The sequence below is a fragment of the Orbicella faveolata genome, unplaced genomic scaffold (assembly GCF_042242905.1).
Source record: "Orbicella faveolata isolate gen_17 unplaced genomic scaffold, um_ofav_v1 contig_13, whole genome shotgun sequence".
Lineage (NCBI taxonomy): Eukaryota > Metazoa > Cnidaria > Anthozoa > Scleractinia > Merulinidae > Orbicella > Orbicella faveolata.
Window position 1 is genome coordinate 26,551,869 of NW_028301540.1, and position 14,917 is coordinate 26,566,785.

The window sequence follows — 14,917 nt, forward strand, 5'->3', positions numbered from 1 at the left end:
GTGAAGTCGAGTGGTTCCCCTACTTTTTGCATCTATGCCGATGCTCTCGCTCTTACTGGGATGCGACCAGCATGGATCACGAAGACATGAAACGGATCGCGGACGAGTGCGATAGTTACCGACAAGTCCAGGACATCCTGAACCAATCCGTGGAAACCGCCTTCAAGGACGAGATCTGGGAATACAAGCAACAAGCTAAAAGGATCGAACGTCCCGACAGAAAGTCAGACTACGTTTGGCACTGGTTAGAAAAGAGTCATGAGTACTTCTGTCTGTTTATTGGATGAACCTTTCAACACCGTGGTGGATTTGGATTCCCTGAAACGTTTGGACGTCTTGTACGCTTTCTACCACAAGTATTGGTGGTGTCGAAGGCAGATGTTCGGTTACTACAAGTTGTGCAACGCCATTCTCAACGGACTGGCCTTACTGACGGTGGCCGTGAGTATCGTCTTGGGATCCGTGTGGAAAGATGGGTACACGGTGGTAGGATTGACGGCTTTCGCCACCTTACTGAAAGGATGGAACGATTTCAAGAAGTATTCGTTCAAGATGGACATGGCCCAATTCGCTTACACGACGTACGAAAAGACGCTGACAGAACTCCGGAACTACGCTTTGGGTGGCGTGGAGGAATTGGATGGGTTTTTGACCAAGATGCAAACGTTGGACGACGTGGTGACGGATTTCACATCTCCCACGTACGACCGATACGTTCGAGACTACGCCCTACGATTTAGGCACGTGCCGCTATAAAAAAATGACATCGCGGCCAACCTCTTCATTCAGAACCAACATGCCCAAGAGGCCGAGGAGAAAGAAAGCGTCTTCGAGAAGGCGTAAAACCGCTAAAACCACTAAAAGAAGACGGTACCAAAGGGGAGAAGGGATCGGCACTGTGGTGGCGGGTTTACCCAAGGCGGCTTGGGGTATCACCAAAGGCATAGAAAGCCTGAGAGCCAAACAAGAACGGGCGCATACCAAAAGGATGCAGGAACGAATGAGACGAGGTGAAAAAATTCCACACAAGGGCGAAGAGTTCCGATGCTCCATCATGTGAAAATAAAAGGACGAGGCTAGTCGTCGTACACCTCACTCGTCACCATGACAGCCCGAAGGAGGAGGAGGAGACGAAGAAGGAGACAGAAAGGGGGTGATTTGGCGAGTATGATGAGAGCCGCGGGTATGGGTGCTCTGGCTGGACCCTTCGGTTTAATGGACAGACATATCCATAAGAACAGGGGAAAGATCGAAAGAGTCTTACGCAGGATACCCTTTCAAACGGCCTTCAGGCGTCGAGGAAAGCGATAAAAGGAGTACGTCAATCCACTCGTGTGCATAAGTCCACGATGAAGCGGTTACGACGACAACGTCCTTTCCTGACGCGCGTCCTGAAAGAAGCCAATCGGAACAAACGTCAACGGATGTTACAAATCGCCGACAAAGATCAGATCAACGCCATCAGCGAGATGGTTCTCAATTTGCTGAAAAAGAGGATACCCATCAACGCAACGACTTATGGGAAACTGAAAAGACATAAAAGGGTTCTGCGCGAAGTGGGTAGACGCAAAAACTCTCTCAAGCGTCGAAGAGAACATCTCCTCACCCAAAACGGAGCGGGGTTCTGGAGCGGTTTGCACGGTTGTTTCAAAGCATGTTGTGTACGGTGAAAGGACGCAGTGAGGACGGTTACCCGCTGGAGGGGATCGACGTCATACCCAATTTCCCACCGAGAGAAGACGAGTCCCACAATACCATTCCTAAACTCGTGCAGTTGTTGCAAGACGCCAATCGTCGCGAAGCCCGATGGAAAGACTCGTACGAGTACTTGAACAAGAGGTACCACGACCTGTATCAAGAATACATGGCTTTAAAGTTCGGTGACTTCTGCCAAACCTGTCAAACGAAACGAGATACCACGCCGCCCGGTGGGTGCATCGAGTTGTGCAGGGAGTGCGGTAAAGGCAAGCGAACCGTTCGAAGTCTCGAACTCGAGTTGGAAAAGAAAGACGAATCCATACGGTACTGGCAAGACTGTTACGAGACGGCCTTGAGAGAATTGTCCGAGTTTCCTGACACAACCTTGAGTCAGAAGGTATGAACGAAGTCATGATGGTGCCCGTTCAAGAATTCAATCGTCTGCAAGATTATTACAAGGGGAAGATCAGCCAGAATGCCTTGTTGAACAAAGCCGGACGTCTGGCCGCCGAAGAACATCTCATCCTGAACGACAAACGCATCCCCGACAGCATGGCCGTTAAGATGACCAAACCCATCGCCTCCGAGGAAGGGAAACTGGTGAAACGTATACGGACGGGTAAAAGCGGTCCCATCTCGTACCAGGGAACGACAGAACCCGAAGGCATGGTCGACGCACCCGTCGAAACTCTGTTGAAACAGATCCTCAAGGGAGTCAACCAACCAGCCGCAGCCCCCGTGATCATCCCGCCACAACCCCTTTCTACGACAGGACTGAAAAAGGAGCTGAAAACCCCCATACCCTCCACGTCAGGTTTTAAAAAGGAGAAGAAAACCCCCAAACCTACCATTCCACCCAAACCAGTCACGCTAGGTAAAACTCCCCTATCGTCCAAGAAAAAAGCACCCATCTCCGATAGAGCCAGACGTGTACTGAAATCACTCGGTATCGACTACGACGACGGTGGTTACAGTCCCAAAGGCAAGGCAAAGAAGTACAAGAAGGCCAAACCGTCAGCCGCAGAAAAGTTACAAGCAGGGTGGGAAGATTTCGAAGACCCCTGGAGAAGGGGACTGGACTATGACTCGGATTAAGAAGAGGAAAAAGGCACCTCCACCCCCGAGGAGAAGTACCCGACGTCGCCGTCGCCAACGAGGGTATGGGATCGACATCCAAAAATGGTTGGCCAAGACTGGGATCGAGTTTCATTGGCCCGGTTATCAGTACATGGGACCTGGTACCAAACTGAAGAAACGTCTGGCGCGTGGAGACCCCGGGATCAACCGTCTGGACCGACTGGCCAAACAACACGACATTGACTATTCCAGGGCCAAGAACTTACAGGACAAATGGAACGCCGACACCAAGATGATCCAGGCCATCGACAAATTACCCGGACGTAAAACCATGACAGAACGCATTGTTAAGAAAATCATGCAAACCAAGAAACGTTGGAAATTGTAAAACCTTTTATTGTTGTTGTAATTAAAAGTTACACACGCTTTGTTGTTTTTCAAAAAAGAGTCTCTTTTTTTTCTTTAAGACGAAAATAAAATAATGTTCCAATTGATCCATAAGTTCGACGGTGACTGAGAAATGGCAACGGTTCTGTTCTACTGTATCCTCGCGTTCAAACTGCGCGAACCAGCGTCCCATGTCATGAAGCATGGATGACATCTCGTCAAGCTCACTAGCTATTTCCACGATCATCTTTTCCATTTCTTGTTCTTTTCGTACTCGTTTCACTCGGTTTTCTTCTGCGACTCTCCTGTTTTTTCCTGATTTCCGAAAGTCTCCGTTTTACAGGATCCTCGGGTTCCGCTAACATGCGTTCTAACTCTGCTACCAACCCTTCATCAGGCTCAGAGTCAGAGTCAGAGGAGGAGGAGGAATAAGACAACCGCCTCCCACGGCGTTGCGGTGGGGGTAATGCGTGTGGTGCTGCAGTGGTATTGGTGGTCGTGCTCTTAGCGGCGGTGGTCGTGCTCTTAGCGGCTGTGGGGAAATAAGACACCACCCTCCCACGGCGTTGCGGTGGGGGTAATGCCTGTGGTGCTGCAGTGGTAATGGTGGTACTAGTGTTGGTTAGTGGTAGTGTTGCAGTGGTAATGGTGGTACTGGTGTTGGTTGGTGGTAGTGTTGCAGTGGTAATGGTGATCGTGTTCTTAGCGGCGATGGTCGTGGTGTTGGATGGCGTTAGTGTTCCCCTGAAATCCCTCAGCTCAACCCGACCTCCAAACAAACCCCGAAGAATTTCATCCGGATCGTAATCATGCTCTTCCCACTGTCGTGTTGCAGTGGTAGTGCTCTTAGCGGCGGTGGTCGTGGTGTTGGACGGTGGTATTGTTTTCCTGAAATCCGTCAGCTCAACCCGAACTCCCAACAAACCCCGAAGAATTTCATCCGGATCGTAATCATGCTCTTCCCACTGTCGTGTTGCAGGTAAACGGGAGCGACGTTTGCGTTCCCTATAACGATTCAACGCGTCGCGCACCATGTCACGCATCTTGTACCGTGCACGATACCGTCTTTTCTGCTCGCGAACTTTCTCCGGATTTCTTTTCTTCCACTCTCGCACGAACTCTCTTCTTCTCACTCTCTGTCGTTTCAATGCTTCAGCGGAGCGGGCAGGCATGGTCTTCCGTAATGGACGCTCATACAAGTTCTAAAATGGGCGTGGAGAATAATCGTGCTCTATCTATCTACTATATCTCTCTATATCTCTATATCTCTATATCTCTATATATCTCTATATCTACTATATCTCATTTAAAAGAGCATAAAAAATACTCTCTAGAAAAAAAAAAAATCTCGCAAAAAAAAAATCTCGCAAAAAAAAAAAAAAATCTCGCAAAAAAAAAAAAAAAATCTCGCAAAAAAAAAAAAAAAAAAAAAAAAAAATCTCGCAAAAAAAAAAAAAAATCTCGCAAAAAAAAATCTCACAAAAAAAAAAAAAAAAAAAAAATCTCGCAAAAAAAAAAATCTCGCAAAAAAAAAAAAAAAAATCTCGCAAAAAAAAAAAAAAAAAAAAAAAAAATCTCGCAAAAAAAAAAAAAAAATCTCGCAAAAAAAAATCTCACAAAAAAAAAAAAAAAAAAAAAATCTCGCAAAAAAAATCTCGCAAAAAAAAAAAAAAAAAAAAAAAAATCTCGCAAAAAAAAAAAAAAAAAAAAAAAAAAAATCTCGCAAAAAAAAAAATCTCGCAAAAAAAAAAAAAAAAAAAAAAAAAAAAAAAAAAATCTCGCAAAAAAATCTCGCAAAAAAAAAAAAAAAAAAAATCTCGCAAAAAAAAAAAAAAAAAAAAAAAAATCTCGCAAAAAAAAAATCTCGCAAAAAAAAAAAAAAAAAAAAAAAAAAAAAAAAAAAAATCTCGCAAAAAAAAACCAGGGGGTAAGCCATCAAAATTTGCATTAATACTACAATATTTCTTTCAAAAGATTAAGCAAGCTATGGTGGCCGAGTGGTTTAAGGCGCTGGGCTGAAAATCCGGTGGGAATGTTATCCTGCGCAGGTTCTAATCCTGCATGCAGTGATTACATTTTAAAAAAAAAAAAAATCTCGCAAAAAAAAAAAAAAAAAAAAAAAAAAATCTCGCAAAAAAATCTCGCAAAAAAAAAAAAAAAAAAAAAAATCTCGCAAAAAAGAAAAAAAAAAAAAAAAAAAAAAAAAAAATCAGTATTTTCGATTTGCATAAACAAGGTGGTGCCTTTGGTAGCAAAACAAGGTGGTGCCTTTGGTAGCAAAACATAGCGTCCATGCCCAAATAAGGGCAACATGTCCAAATAAGGAGAAATATGAAATCGAGGTTGTGACGCGCATGTCCAAATAAGGCGATAGCCAATCCATGAGATCGAGACCAAGTCACGTGTTACCACCGACCCGGGGGATAGGTGGATATACCCCTACACTCGGTCGGAGACTGGACACCATTATACCGTGTGTATAAAAAAAATCGAGTCGAACCGTTCGAGTCACTCTGAGTTTTGAACTTGTATCGAGCGCTGGAAAGAAGAAACCATGGCACAGGAGCTGACCGACGAGGAGATGAACCAACAGATGGATCAATATGAATCAGTGACCGATGAACAGATGAACCAACTGATGGATCAATATGAAGCAGTGAGTATGACGTGTACCCTATGTAAGAAAGTCATCTTTAGAACTCTAACCCTAATCTTTTTCATAGAGTTACTGGGATTGGTTACCGGAAGAACTAAAGCGTTACGTACTTGACTTGGCAACTTGGCAACACATACGCGATAGAAGGAACAATTATCAAATGAGAAACCTTCTCGAAGAAATCTTGGATTATGGCGAACTGAAAAGACGATGGGGTTACGGTCACATAAGAATCATAAAAAGTAACTATATATGGGAATCTCATTTTTGCGATCGTGCCTATCGTATCTCAACTTTCTATGGTTATTATGTCAACAAGCGTGGCGAGAAAAATTTAATCCATTTAGGAAATAGTTACTTACACGCGCTCCTAAACGTAAATGATAAAAAATCGCTCTTGTCCCAAACCCCTTCTCTTGGAGACCTGGCAATAAAAACTGACTAATTAAAAAACGTTGTGTTTGATGTCTTTTTACAGAACAGACGGACCTACGACGAAGCCTTCCCCTTCGACGATGACGCCCAAGCGATGCTCCAAACCGGAGGTGGTGGTAACAATACAAGACCCCTCCTAGACTTCGACTTAAGACCCATAGGCGCTCGACGTCACTGGAGAAACGTCCTCCACAAACAACGGTACGAAGCCACGCTCAGACAACACAGAGACGCGACTCGCGAGGACAATCTAGGCCAAGAATTGACTCGGGCCCTTCAACGATCCATCGAGCAACAAATCGCTCAGGATCCTACCCTGACACCCCACTCCACGGTCCATTTCACCATGCAGTCCCGTGCCTTCACGCACGCCTTTCAGTCCACCACCTTCACCGTGCAAGAATTCGAAGAAGGGAGTGAAAGACTAACCACTTATCTCCAGTCTCTCGCGGCCAAACTCAACTCCAACGAAGAATTCACCCCCGACGACACGTTTACCATGGAAACCACTTTCATACGTACCCCAGGTCCAGGCAGCGGGAACGGAAAACGATACAGGCCGAGTTGCGCCGCCGTGCGGGGAATCGTCAAACGGTCGCGCGTGACCATCCGAAACAAAGACACTCTCTGCTGCGCCCGAGCCATCGTCACCATGAAAGCCTGGGTAGACGCGAACGAGAATTCGCGTGACCAAGATTACCACAATCTCAAACAGGGTTGTCCTGTCCAAGAGCGATTGGCCAAAGACCTACACCGTCGAGCCAACGTTCCCGAAGGACCTTGCGGCATTCACGAACTGCAACAATTTCAAAAAGCGTTACCTGGCTACCAGATCAAAGTCATGTCCATCGACCCACCCCACATGATCATCTACGCGGGACCCGAACCCTCAGATAAGATCATTCGTCTCATCAAAGAAGACGATCACTACGACGGATGCAATTCGTTCAAGGGATTCATCGGCAAATCCTACTTCTGCGACGAATGCAATCGAGGCTACGATCACGACGACTTTCGTCATCATCCCTGCCTCGGTCAATGGTGTCCCGCCTGCAAACGAAAAGACTGCCCCGATTTCATCGAGAAAAAACGACCCCTAGCGCCAGGCAAGTTTCCCGAACCCACCGAGATCTGCCGATTGTGCCACAGACAATTCTTCGGTGACCGATGCTACAACGACCACTTGCAACGGCAGAGTTTGACCATCCCCTCCATCTGCGACACTCACAAAAAGTGTGAGAAGTGTTGCCAAGTCTACGAATGTAAACGCAGGACAGGACGAGGAGGTAGTCGTCGTTCCCCCGATCACAAGTGCGAATGGGGCGAATGCCGCATCTGCGAAAAACAAGTCCATCTGCCGAAGCACCGATGTTACATCCAACGCGTCCCCAGAGACGAAGACGAGCCCGAAAGGATACGCGTCCCCCGCGACCAAGTCAACGGGCGACCCTTCGAAGAACCCGGACCCGACGATCCAGACACGAGCGTCTGTGTAGACAAAGACCCTCCCCTTCAAGTGTACTGTGACTACGAAGCCATCACCGACGCCGAAGGGAATCAGACACCCATTCTACTCTGCCTGGAAAACGACGAAGATGAGATATGTCACTCCTTCTACGGGCGCAACTGCACCGCAGCCATGTTCGAACACCTCGAATCCCTCACCGTCGACCAGGACAATAAGGATCGGAACGTCATCGTCATCTATCACAATCTCAAAGGCTACGACGGGATGTTCATCCTGCAACACTGTTACGCCACCCATCGAGAAGTCACGGACCAAATCCCCATAGGCACCAAGATACTGTCCCTGAAATCCGACAGACTGACTTTCAAAGATTCCCTCTGCTTTCTCCCGTTCCCACTGGCCAACTTTCCCGCCACCTTCGGAATCACTGAACTGCGTAAAGGATTCTTCCCACACAAATTCAACACCCTAGAAAATCAAGCGTACGAAGGTCCCATGCCACCGCGAGACATGTACGATCCCGACGGCATGTCCGCCAAAAAGAAAGCCGAGTTCGAACAGTGGTACCAAGAGAAAGTCGACAACGACTACCATTTCGTACTAAGGGAAGAAATGGAAGCCTACTGCGAGTCGGACGTCAAACTCCTCAAAGCGGGCTGTCAAAAGTTCCGGCAAGAATTCAAACAAAAAGCCGACTTTGACCCCATGGAGAAATGCCTCACCATCGCCTCCGCCTGCCAACGATTCTGGCGCAAGAAACTCGTTCCGCTCAACACCATCGCCTCCAGACCCCCGCGAGGATGGCACGGCGCCCGATCCAATCAGTCCGTCGAAGCCCTGAAATGGCTAGCCTGGCAAGAACACTCGTTGCAACGCACGGGTCAAGGTGATCGTATCCTCACGGTACGAAACGGAGGCGAAGTACGACTAGCCAATCAGCTCGTGGACGGATACGATCCGACCACTCGAACCGTCTACGAATTCCACGGATGTCTATGGCACGGATGTCCTCGCTGTTTCCCGACCCATCGAGACCGATATCCCATCTATCACGCCGATCGCACCATGCAGGAAGTCTACGAGGCCACACTCCGCAAACACGACCTTCTCAGTCGCCAAGGTTACCAGCTCTGCGTCAAGTGGGAATGCGACTGGGCCCTAGAAAAAAAAACTGACCCTGATCTCAGCCAGTTTCTAGACACGTTCGAAATCGTCCAACCGCTCGAACCCCGAGACGCTTTCTTCGGAGGACGCACGAACGCTGTCAAACTGCATCACGTGGCCGACGTGGCTCAAGGAGAGAAAATCAAGTACATCGACGTGACGTCGCTCTACCCCTGGGTCAACAAGGGAAGCAAATACCCCATAGGACACCCGCAAGTCATCGTCAACCCAGACGACCAAGACATCCATCACTACTTCGGTATGGCCAAAGTGGACATACTACCACCTCACGAACTTTACCATCCCGTTCTACCTTTTCGGCACGAGAAAAAACTCACCTTCCCACTCTGCCGATCGTGCGTGGAACACGAAATGAACAAACCCCTCCTCGAGAAATCACATCAATGCTCTCACACGGCCGAGCAACGCACGCTACGAGGGACCTGGTGCACCCCCGAAATCGAGAAAGCCGTTGCCATGGGATACACGCTCATCAAGATCCACGAAGTCTACCATTTCCCGGAAAGACAACGCCGTACAGGACTCTTCGCCGATTACGTGAACACCTGGCTAAAAATCAAACAGGAATCCGCCGGCTACCCTAACTGGTGTCACACCCCCCAAGACAGGGTACAGTACGTGCAACAATACCGCCAGAAAGAAGGCATTGCTCTCGATCCGGACATGATCCAGAAAAATCCCGGACGCAAAGCCACCGCCAAACTCATGCTCAACTCTTTCTGGGGCAAGTTCGGCGAAAACCTACACAAACCCACTACCGAAGTCGTCTACACCGCAGCGCACCTCTTTGCCCTCGTTTCCAATCCCTTCCACGAGATAAAACAAGTCAGAATCGCCAACGACGAAGCCCTAGAAGTCGTCCACGCCGAACTCGAAGACAATCAACCCGACAACGGACGAATCAACATCTTCATCGCCGCTTTCACCACCTGCTGGGCTCGACTCAAATTATACAGCTACCTGGAACTGTTAAAGCAACAAGTCCTCTACTTTGACACCGATTCCGTCATCTACTCGCACAAACCAGGCCAACCCGACGTTCCGCTAGGCGATTACCTCGGAGAGATGACCAACGAGCTCGACGACGGTGATTACATCATCGATTTCACCTCCGCTGGACCCAAGAATTACGGGTACAAAACCCACCAAGGCAAAGTCTGCTGTAAGGTGCGTGGCTTCTCACTCAATGTACGAGGATTACACCAACTCAACTATGACGTCATGAAACAAAATCTACTCGACGAACTCGAACAACCTCTCGAGGACGGTGAACGACGCAACATCCCCGTCGTAAACCCCAACTTCTTTTACAGAAACCCAGCCACCAAACATCTCAAGGTCATCACTCACACCAAACACTACGGACTCGTCTTCGACAAACGCGTCGTAGACACGAACACTTACATGTCGTTTCCATACGGATACGCACCATTGTAATTTTTTACTTCCTGTAAAATCAATAAAAAAAATCAATTGTTAAAACTCATTTCCTGTCTATCGCCTTATTTGAGCACGCGCATGACCTGGATGCAAAAGACTGCTGACGCCACTGCAGGCGCATATTTAAAACACGTCCACCATCTTGTTTATGCAAATCGAAAATACTGCCCTCTGATTGGTCGAGAGCCTTTTTTAATGATATGCACGGCCTTCTGATTGGTTACCGCCCCTATAAGCGTCCTATACTACTAATGCACTTATTCATTCAAAATGAAAGCCCTGCTTTTGAAAGAGACATATCCGACGACTGCCGAAACGGAAAACCCAATTTGAAAAAGTGTGCTTCTAAGTTTTCTGGAACTGAGGCTACGTGTGGGTGTGTTCGACGGAAGTTTTGCAGCTTTAACGGCTTGGCTTCAAACTGATTTTAAACGACGTTCTCAGTCCGTGTACACGATAACAGTAACGCGCCTATATGATAAGGTTGACGATTAAACCAATGTAGCGAGCTTATGAAGGTGACTTTTCAAGCTTTAACTCTTCGTCGATCAATGTTTTTTTTTTTCAACTTTTACCAGCTTCAAGTTGATACCCTGATTAACTTTAGAGGCAGTCATTGGAGTGGAACATCCAGAAACAGGTCCGGGACACTAACAAATATTTAAGCTATTTGGTCTCAAACTTTTACGTATTTCCAAATAGTTGAACGATGATTGCCAGTTACTTCAACTAAATGAGATGAACATAAAAACGTTTAACGCATAAAATTAAACTAGTCAAGGATGTGTAAAAAGAAGGGTAACGCGAATCCTTGAGCGGTAGTAGATGTCGTAACGTTAAAGGAATGCAAAGAAAATAAATTTAAACGCGAACGAACCTACGCCAACTATTACAAAGTATCATTTTTCACCTCTCGCAACAAGCAGGCACTACGACACTGCTTAAAAATTGGCCTGCTACATGTATGTGACGTGGATAGGAGAGGTGAAAACCCTGGCAGCAAATAAAAGCACCTTACACTATTGCCGATGATCATGATTTTGAAGAGCTTGTTGGTGAAAACAGCCCAACTAAAAGAACACCGTACTGACGTCATGACGAGCTTATCCCACCCGAGCAAAAAATGTTTTAATATGTCTAATACATGTATGCTTCCAACCGGTTTCGCCTTGTTCTCAGAAACATTCGAAAAAAAGTGTCTCGGCTTGAAGTCTGAGAAATATCCCTGGTAGCTGCTGAAAGTTTTGTGCTATTGTTCTTTTGCACTTTTTTGCAGGCAAAAACTAAGAACAGCTTAAGAGCGGAAGCAGTCCCACCTCGTTTCTTTTTATGACACAGCTTGTTGCCGTGACATTCAGTCTGACCTAGGCCGCTGTGCATTGATAGATAAATGTTCATGGTTGAGAGTCCTTTTAAGTATTTAAGTGAAATCATTTTTATTTGTACCGCACGGAAACTTCCTCTGTGACTTATTTCGTTAAGTGCTATATGTTTTCCTTATACAATAAGTCTTGATAAAATACGAGTGAGAGATAAGGCTCGTTTATTTGGGCTTCCTTTATTTATTGAGCAGCGGGGCTCGTCTTCCCGTTTGTGGTCATCACACAATACCGCGGACCACTGAATAAACATGAAAATAGAAGTTAATTAAGTGTATAAGCAATCTACTCAATACAGGTTATTATCTAGTGACCACAGGTTGCCTGCATGTATACTTTTTTAGCTAAAGGAACTCTTTTTGGCTGGTTCCTCTCCTGTCGCGACGTTTATAGAAACAGTATTTTCTCTAAGAGCATGACATCCGCAGTCAAGAAAGCTTATGTCGTTCACAAATTATTGTTTTAATTTTCGATCGTGTCGTCTTCTGTCGACTAAACTTGGGGCTAGTTCAACACCGGTTTGCTGAAAAGGGAAGTATTTAAAGCGCTAAGATACCTCTGTTTATTATACATAGCGACTCCAAATCCTTAATCCGATATCATTTGTACTTGACGCTTAACTTCGCGTAATCGGCTTCTTCCCGGGGATGTGGAGTTGAAAAGAAGGGAAGTAGCCTGCCATTTAACCCCCCAAATCCGACACTGCTCTACTACTGAAAACTATTAATACATTTTTTGTCTTGACTTTTCTTTGCTGATCAAATATACAAAATATGCATTACAACCCACCTAACTTGACTTGTAATGGCTATTAGTGGTAATTCTTATGCTACGGTATTAAATTATTTATATACTGACATATTAATTACAGTATTAGCGGAAAAGAGAGGTTAAACATTATTTTATATTTATTTTATAACTGTTCTGTGTATAGTCGCAGGAATAGGCGTTCAGTTTGACAAGTACATGACTGAGGGGGACATGGGGGGGCAGGGGGGGGGGGGGGTCTGAACACCGCAACACCGCAAGAAAAGTGGACGAAACACCGTCACCGCAACACGTATTTTTAGCGCCATGATTCGTTCATCTACACTTAAAATAATACTTTTATACCTCAACAATTTTCCACAAAATAAACACATCACAACGCTTTTCATTGTGCATATGTTGATACTACTGATGCCTGTAAATCAGTTTTCTTGCTCTTGTGAAGAAACCTTGCGCGAAGTTAGGAAGCGGACGAAGAAAAACGTGAGGACCCTTGAGAGATGGCTTTTACTCTAGATCCCTCTCTTCTTTTACTTCGCTCACTTTTCTTAATGTATAAACCCACTGACTGAAGCCCTATCTTCACTGAAAGTATTGCTTTCCGGAGCTTGCTACGTTTGCGTTCGATGTTGATAATCGAAAAAATATTTGAAAAAATAGGAGGTGTAGAAAGTCGCAGGACCTTGGAGCGGGTGAAGACTGCTATCAGAATGACCTGTAGACGAAGCCGAATAGCAAAAGGAAAAAAATAGTAGACGTGTGTAATTTACAAAGTTTCCTTTAATAGCTTAGAAAGCCTTCTTTCTTCCCTGCCGACGCGACGTCTGAATATATTTTGTGGCCGGTAGTTTTTGCCACCTTTTCCTTTCTTCGAAGAAAAAAGCTGCGCAGTCAATAATACATTATATTCGGCCTTGGCGTGTCCAGAATTTCCAGGATTGTTTCTGCCCTCGCTCCTCCACGTGTCTACCGAACACTGAGTTCTGGGTGGCAGAGGTCGAGTTACTTGTCAAGTTACGTATAAATGAAAACGGCCTTGGATTGGCAGCCGAGGCATATTGAAGACTAACTGGAAATTGGTCTGTATTTTGTTACAAATTATTATGCATCAGTCAATTCTACCAGTGCGCATCCCCCCCCCCCCCCACCCCCGGGGAACCGCGGGGCACTTGCTCACGTTGTCAGTCCCGGGGGTGGGGCATTCGCAATTTTATCGCGGCCCGGGGGCTGGGCATTTGCGTACCCCGGGGCGATCGCCGGACATTTGACACACGTGTTTTCGAAAGTGCCATGGATGAGTTCAGCGGAAAAGCCGAGGCGTTTGTGGAGCAATGGCTTGTCCGTCAGGGTCTAGAGAAACTTGTCGATGTTTTTAAAGGTATGTTTATGCCATTTTTGTGGATGGAAGGGTCCAGCTTTGTTACGTGCTTTTGACACTGTTGAACAAAGTAATCTAGGTTTAAATTTTTTGGTTATTGATTCAACGAACTGTTTATAATCAAGTATTGAAATAAAATATTAAAGTTGTGAGATTTCTAAAACAATGATACTTGTTTTATTGTAAACATTGTTAACGGGATTGTCGTTATTCTAGTCGAAATATTCAAAACAAATGGTTTTTATGCAACAAAATATTTAATGTTAAAATCAAAATATAAAGAAATAAATAAATATAATCAGAATCAACTAACACGTACTGTTGTCCTAGAAGTCTTACCACTACATTAACATACTGAACAGTTGAACGTTTTATTCACTGATTAATAAAAAAAAACTGCAGAGGTGTTGGAAGGCGACGATCCCGGGGCAGGGCATTTGCCCTCATTATTCGTCCCCACCCCGGGGCATTTAGACAGCTTATGCGTCCCCACCCCGGAAAATTTTCCCATTTTTTTTTTTAAAAATGCTAATGCCCGGGGGTTGACCCCCGGGGGTGGGGGGGGGGGATGGACACTGCTGGAATTGACTGATGCATTAACATCAATGGTACGTGTTTGCATAAATTAGCATCGAAAACGAAGTTTACATGCTAAATTTAGGTCAAATTTAGGTTTGAGAGAGGTAAATCAAAAAACCCCAGCATCGCAAACAATTTCATTTCACCGAACACCGCAGCGTGAAAAACACAAACATTGCACACCGTAGGGTTTGAGATCACCGCAACACCGCAAGTTGAGATTTTATTCACCGTATCACCGCAATAAAAAAAAAACATCAACACCGCAACAACTTAAATCCCCATGTCCCCCTCATGACTTAATACTTTAGTCAAGATCAGACTCTGTCACTTCAAAGAAAAAAAAAATACCGGCCACTCTTAGCCGAGTCATATCATGTTTGCAAGATGTTTGTTTACTTATTTAAGCAGTGTTTTCGTCGAACAGCAATCAAGTCCAACTTAAGTGCTTATTTAATTTATTTAAA

The 14,917-nt window shown here is 45.6% G+C and overlaps 3 protein-coding genes across 3 annotated transcripts; 2 read left to right on the forward strand and 1 right to left on the reverse strand.

Annotated features, from left to right (window-relative positions):
* Nucleotides 1–258: 258 nt before the first annotated feature.
* On the forward strand, nucleotides 259–5,173 carry LOC149115817 (uncharacterized). Its single transcript, XM_089285220.1, has one exon. It carries the CDS (start codon nucleotides 259–261, stop codon nucleotides 754–756), a length of 498 nt encoding a protein of 165 aa, XP_089141346.1. The 3' UTR covers nucleotides 757–5,173.
* Nucleotides 3,151–4,334, reverse strand: LOC149115818 (uncharacterized). Its single transcript, XM_089285218.1, has one exon. It carries the CDS (start codon nucleotides 4,332–4,334, stop codon nucleotides 3,390–3,392), a length of 945 nt encoding a protein of 314 aa, XP_089141344.1. The 3' UTR covers nucleotides 3,151–3,389.
* A 385-nt stretch (nucleotides 5,174–5,558) lies between the features above and the next one.
* Nucleotides 5,559–10,595, forward strand: LOC149115819 (uncharacterized). The gene has a single exon (XM_089285215.1). It carries the CDS (start codon nucleotides 6,348–6,350, stop codon nucleotides 10,341–10,343), a length of 3,996 nt encoding a protein of 1,331 aa, XP_089141341.1. The 5' UTR covers nucleotides 5,559–6,347; the 3' UTR covers nucleotides 10,344–10,595.
* Nucleotides 10,596–14,917: the final 4,322 nt, after the last annotated feature.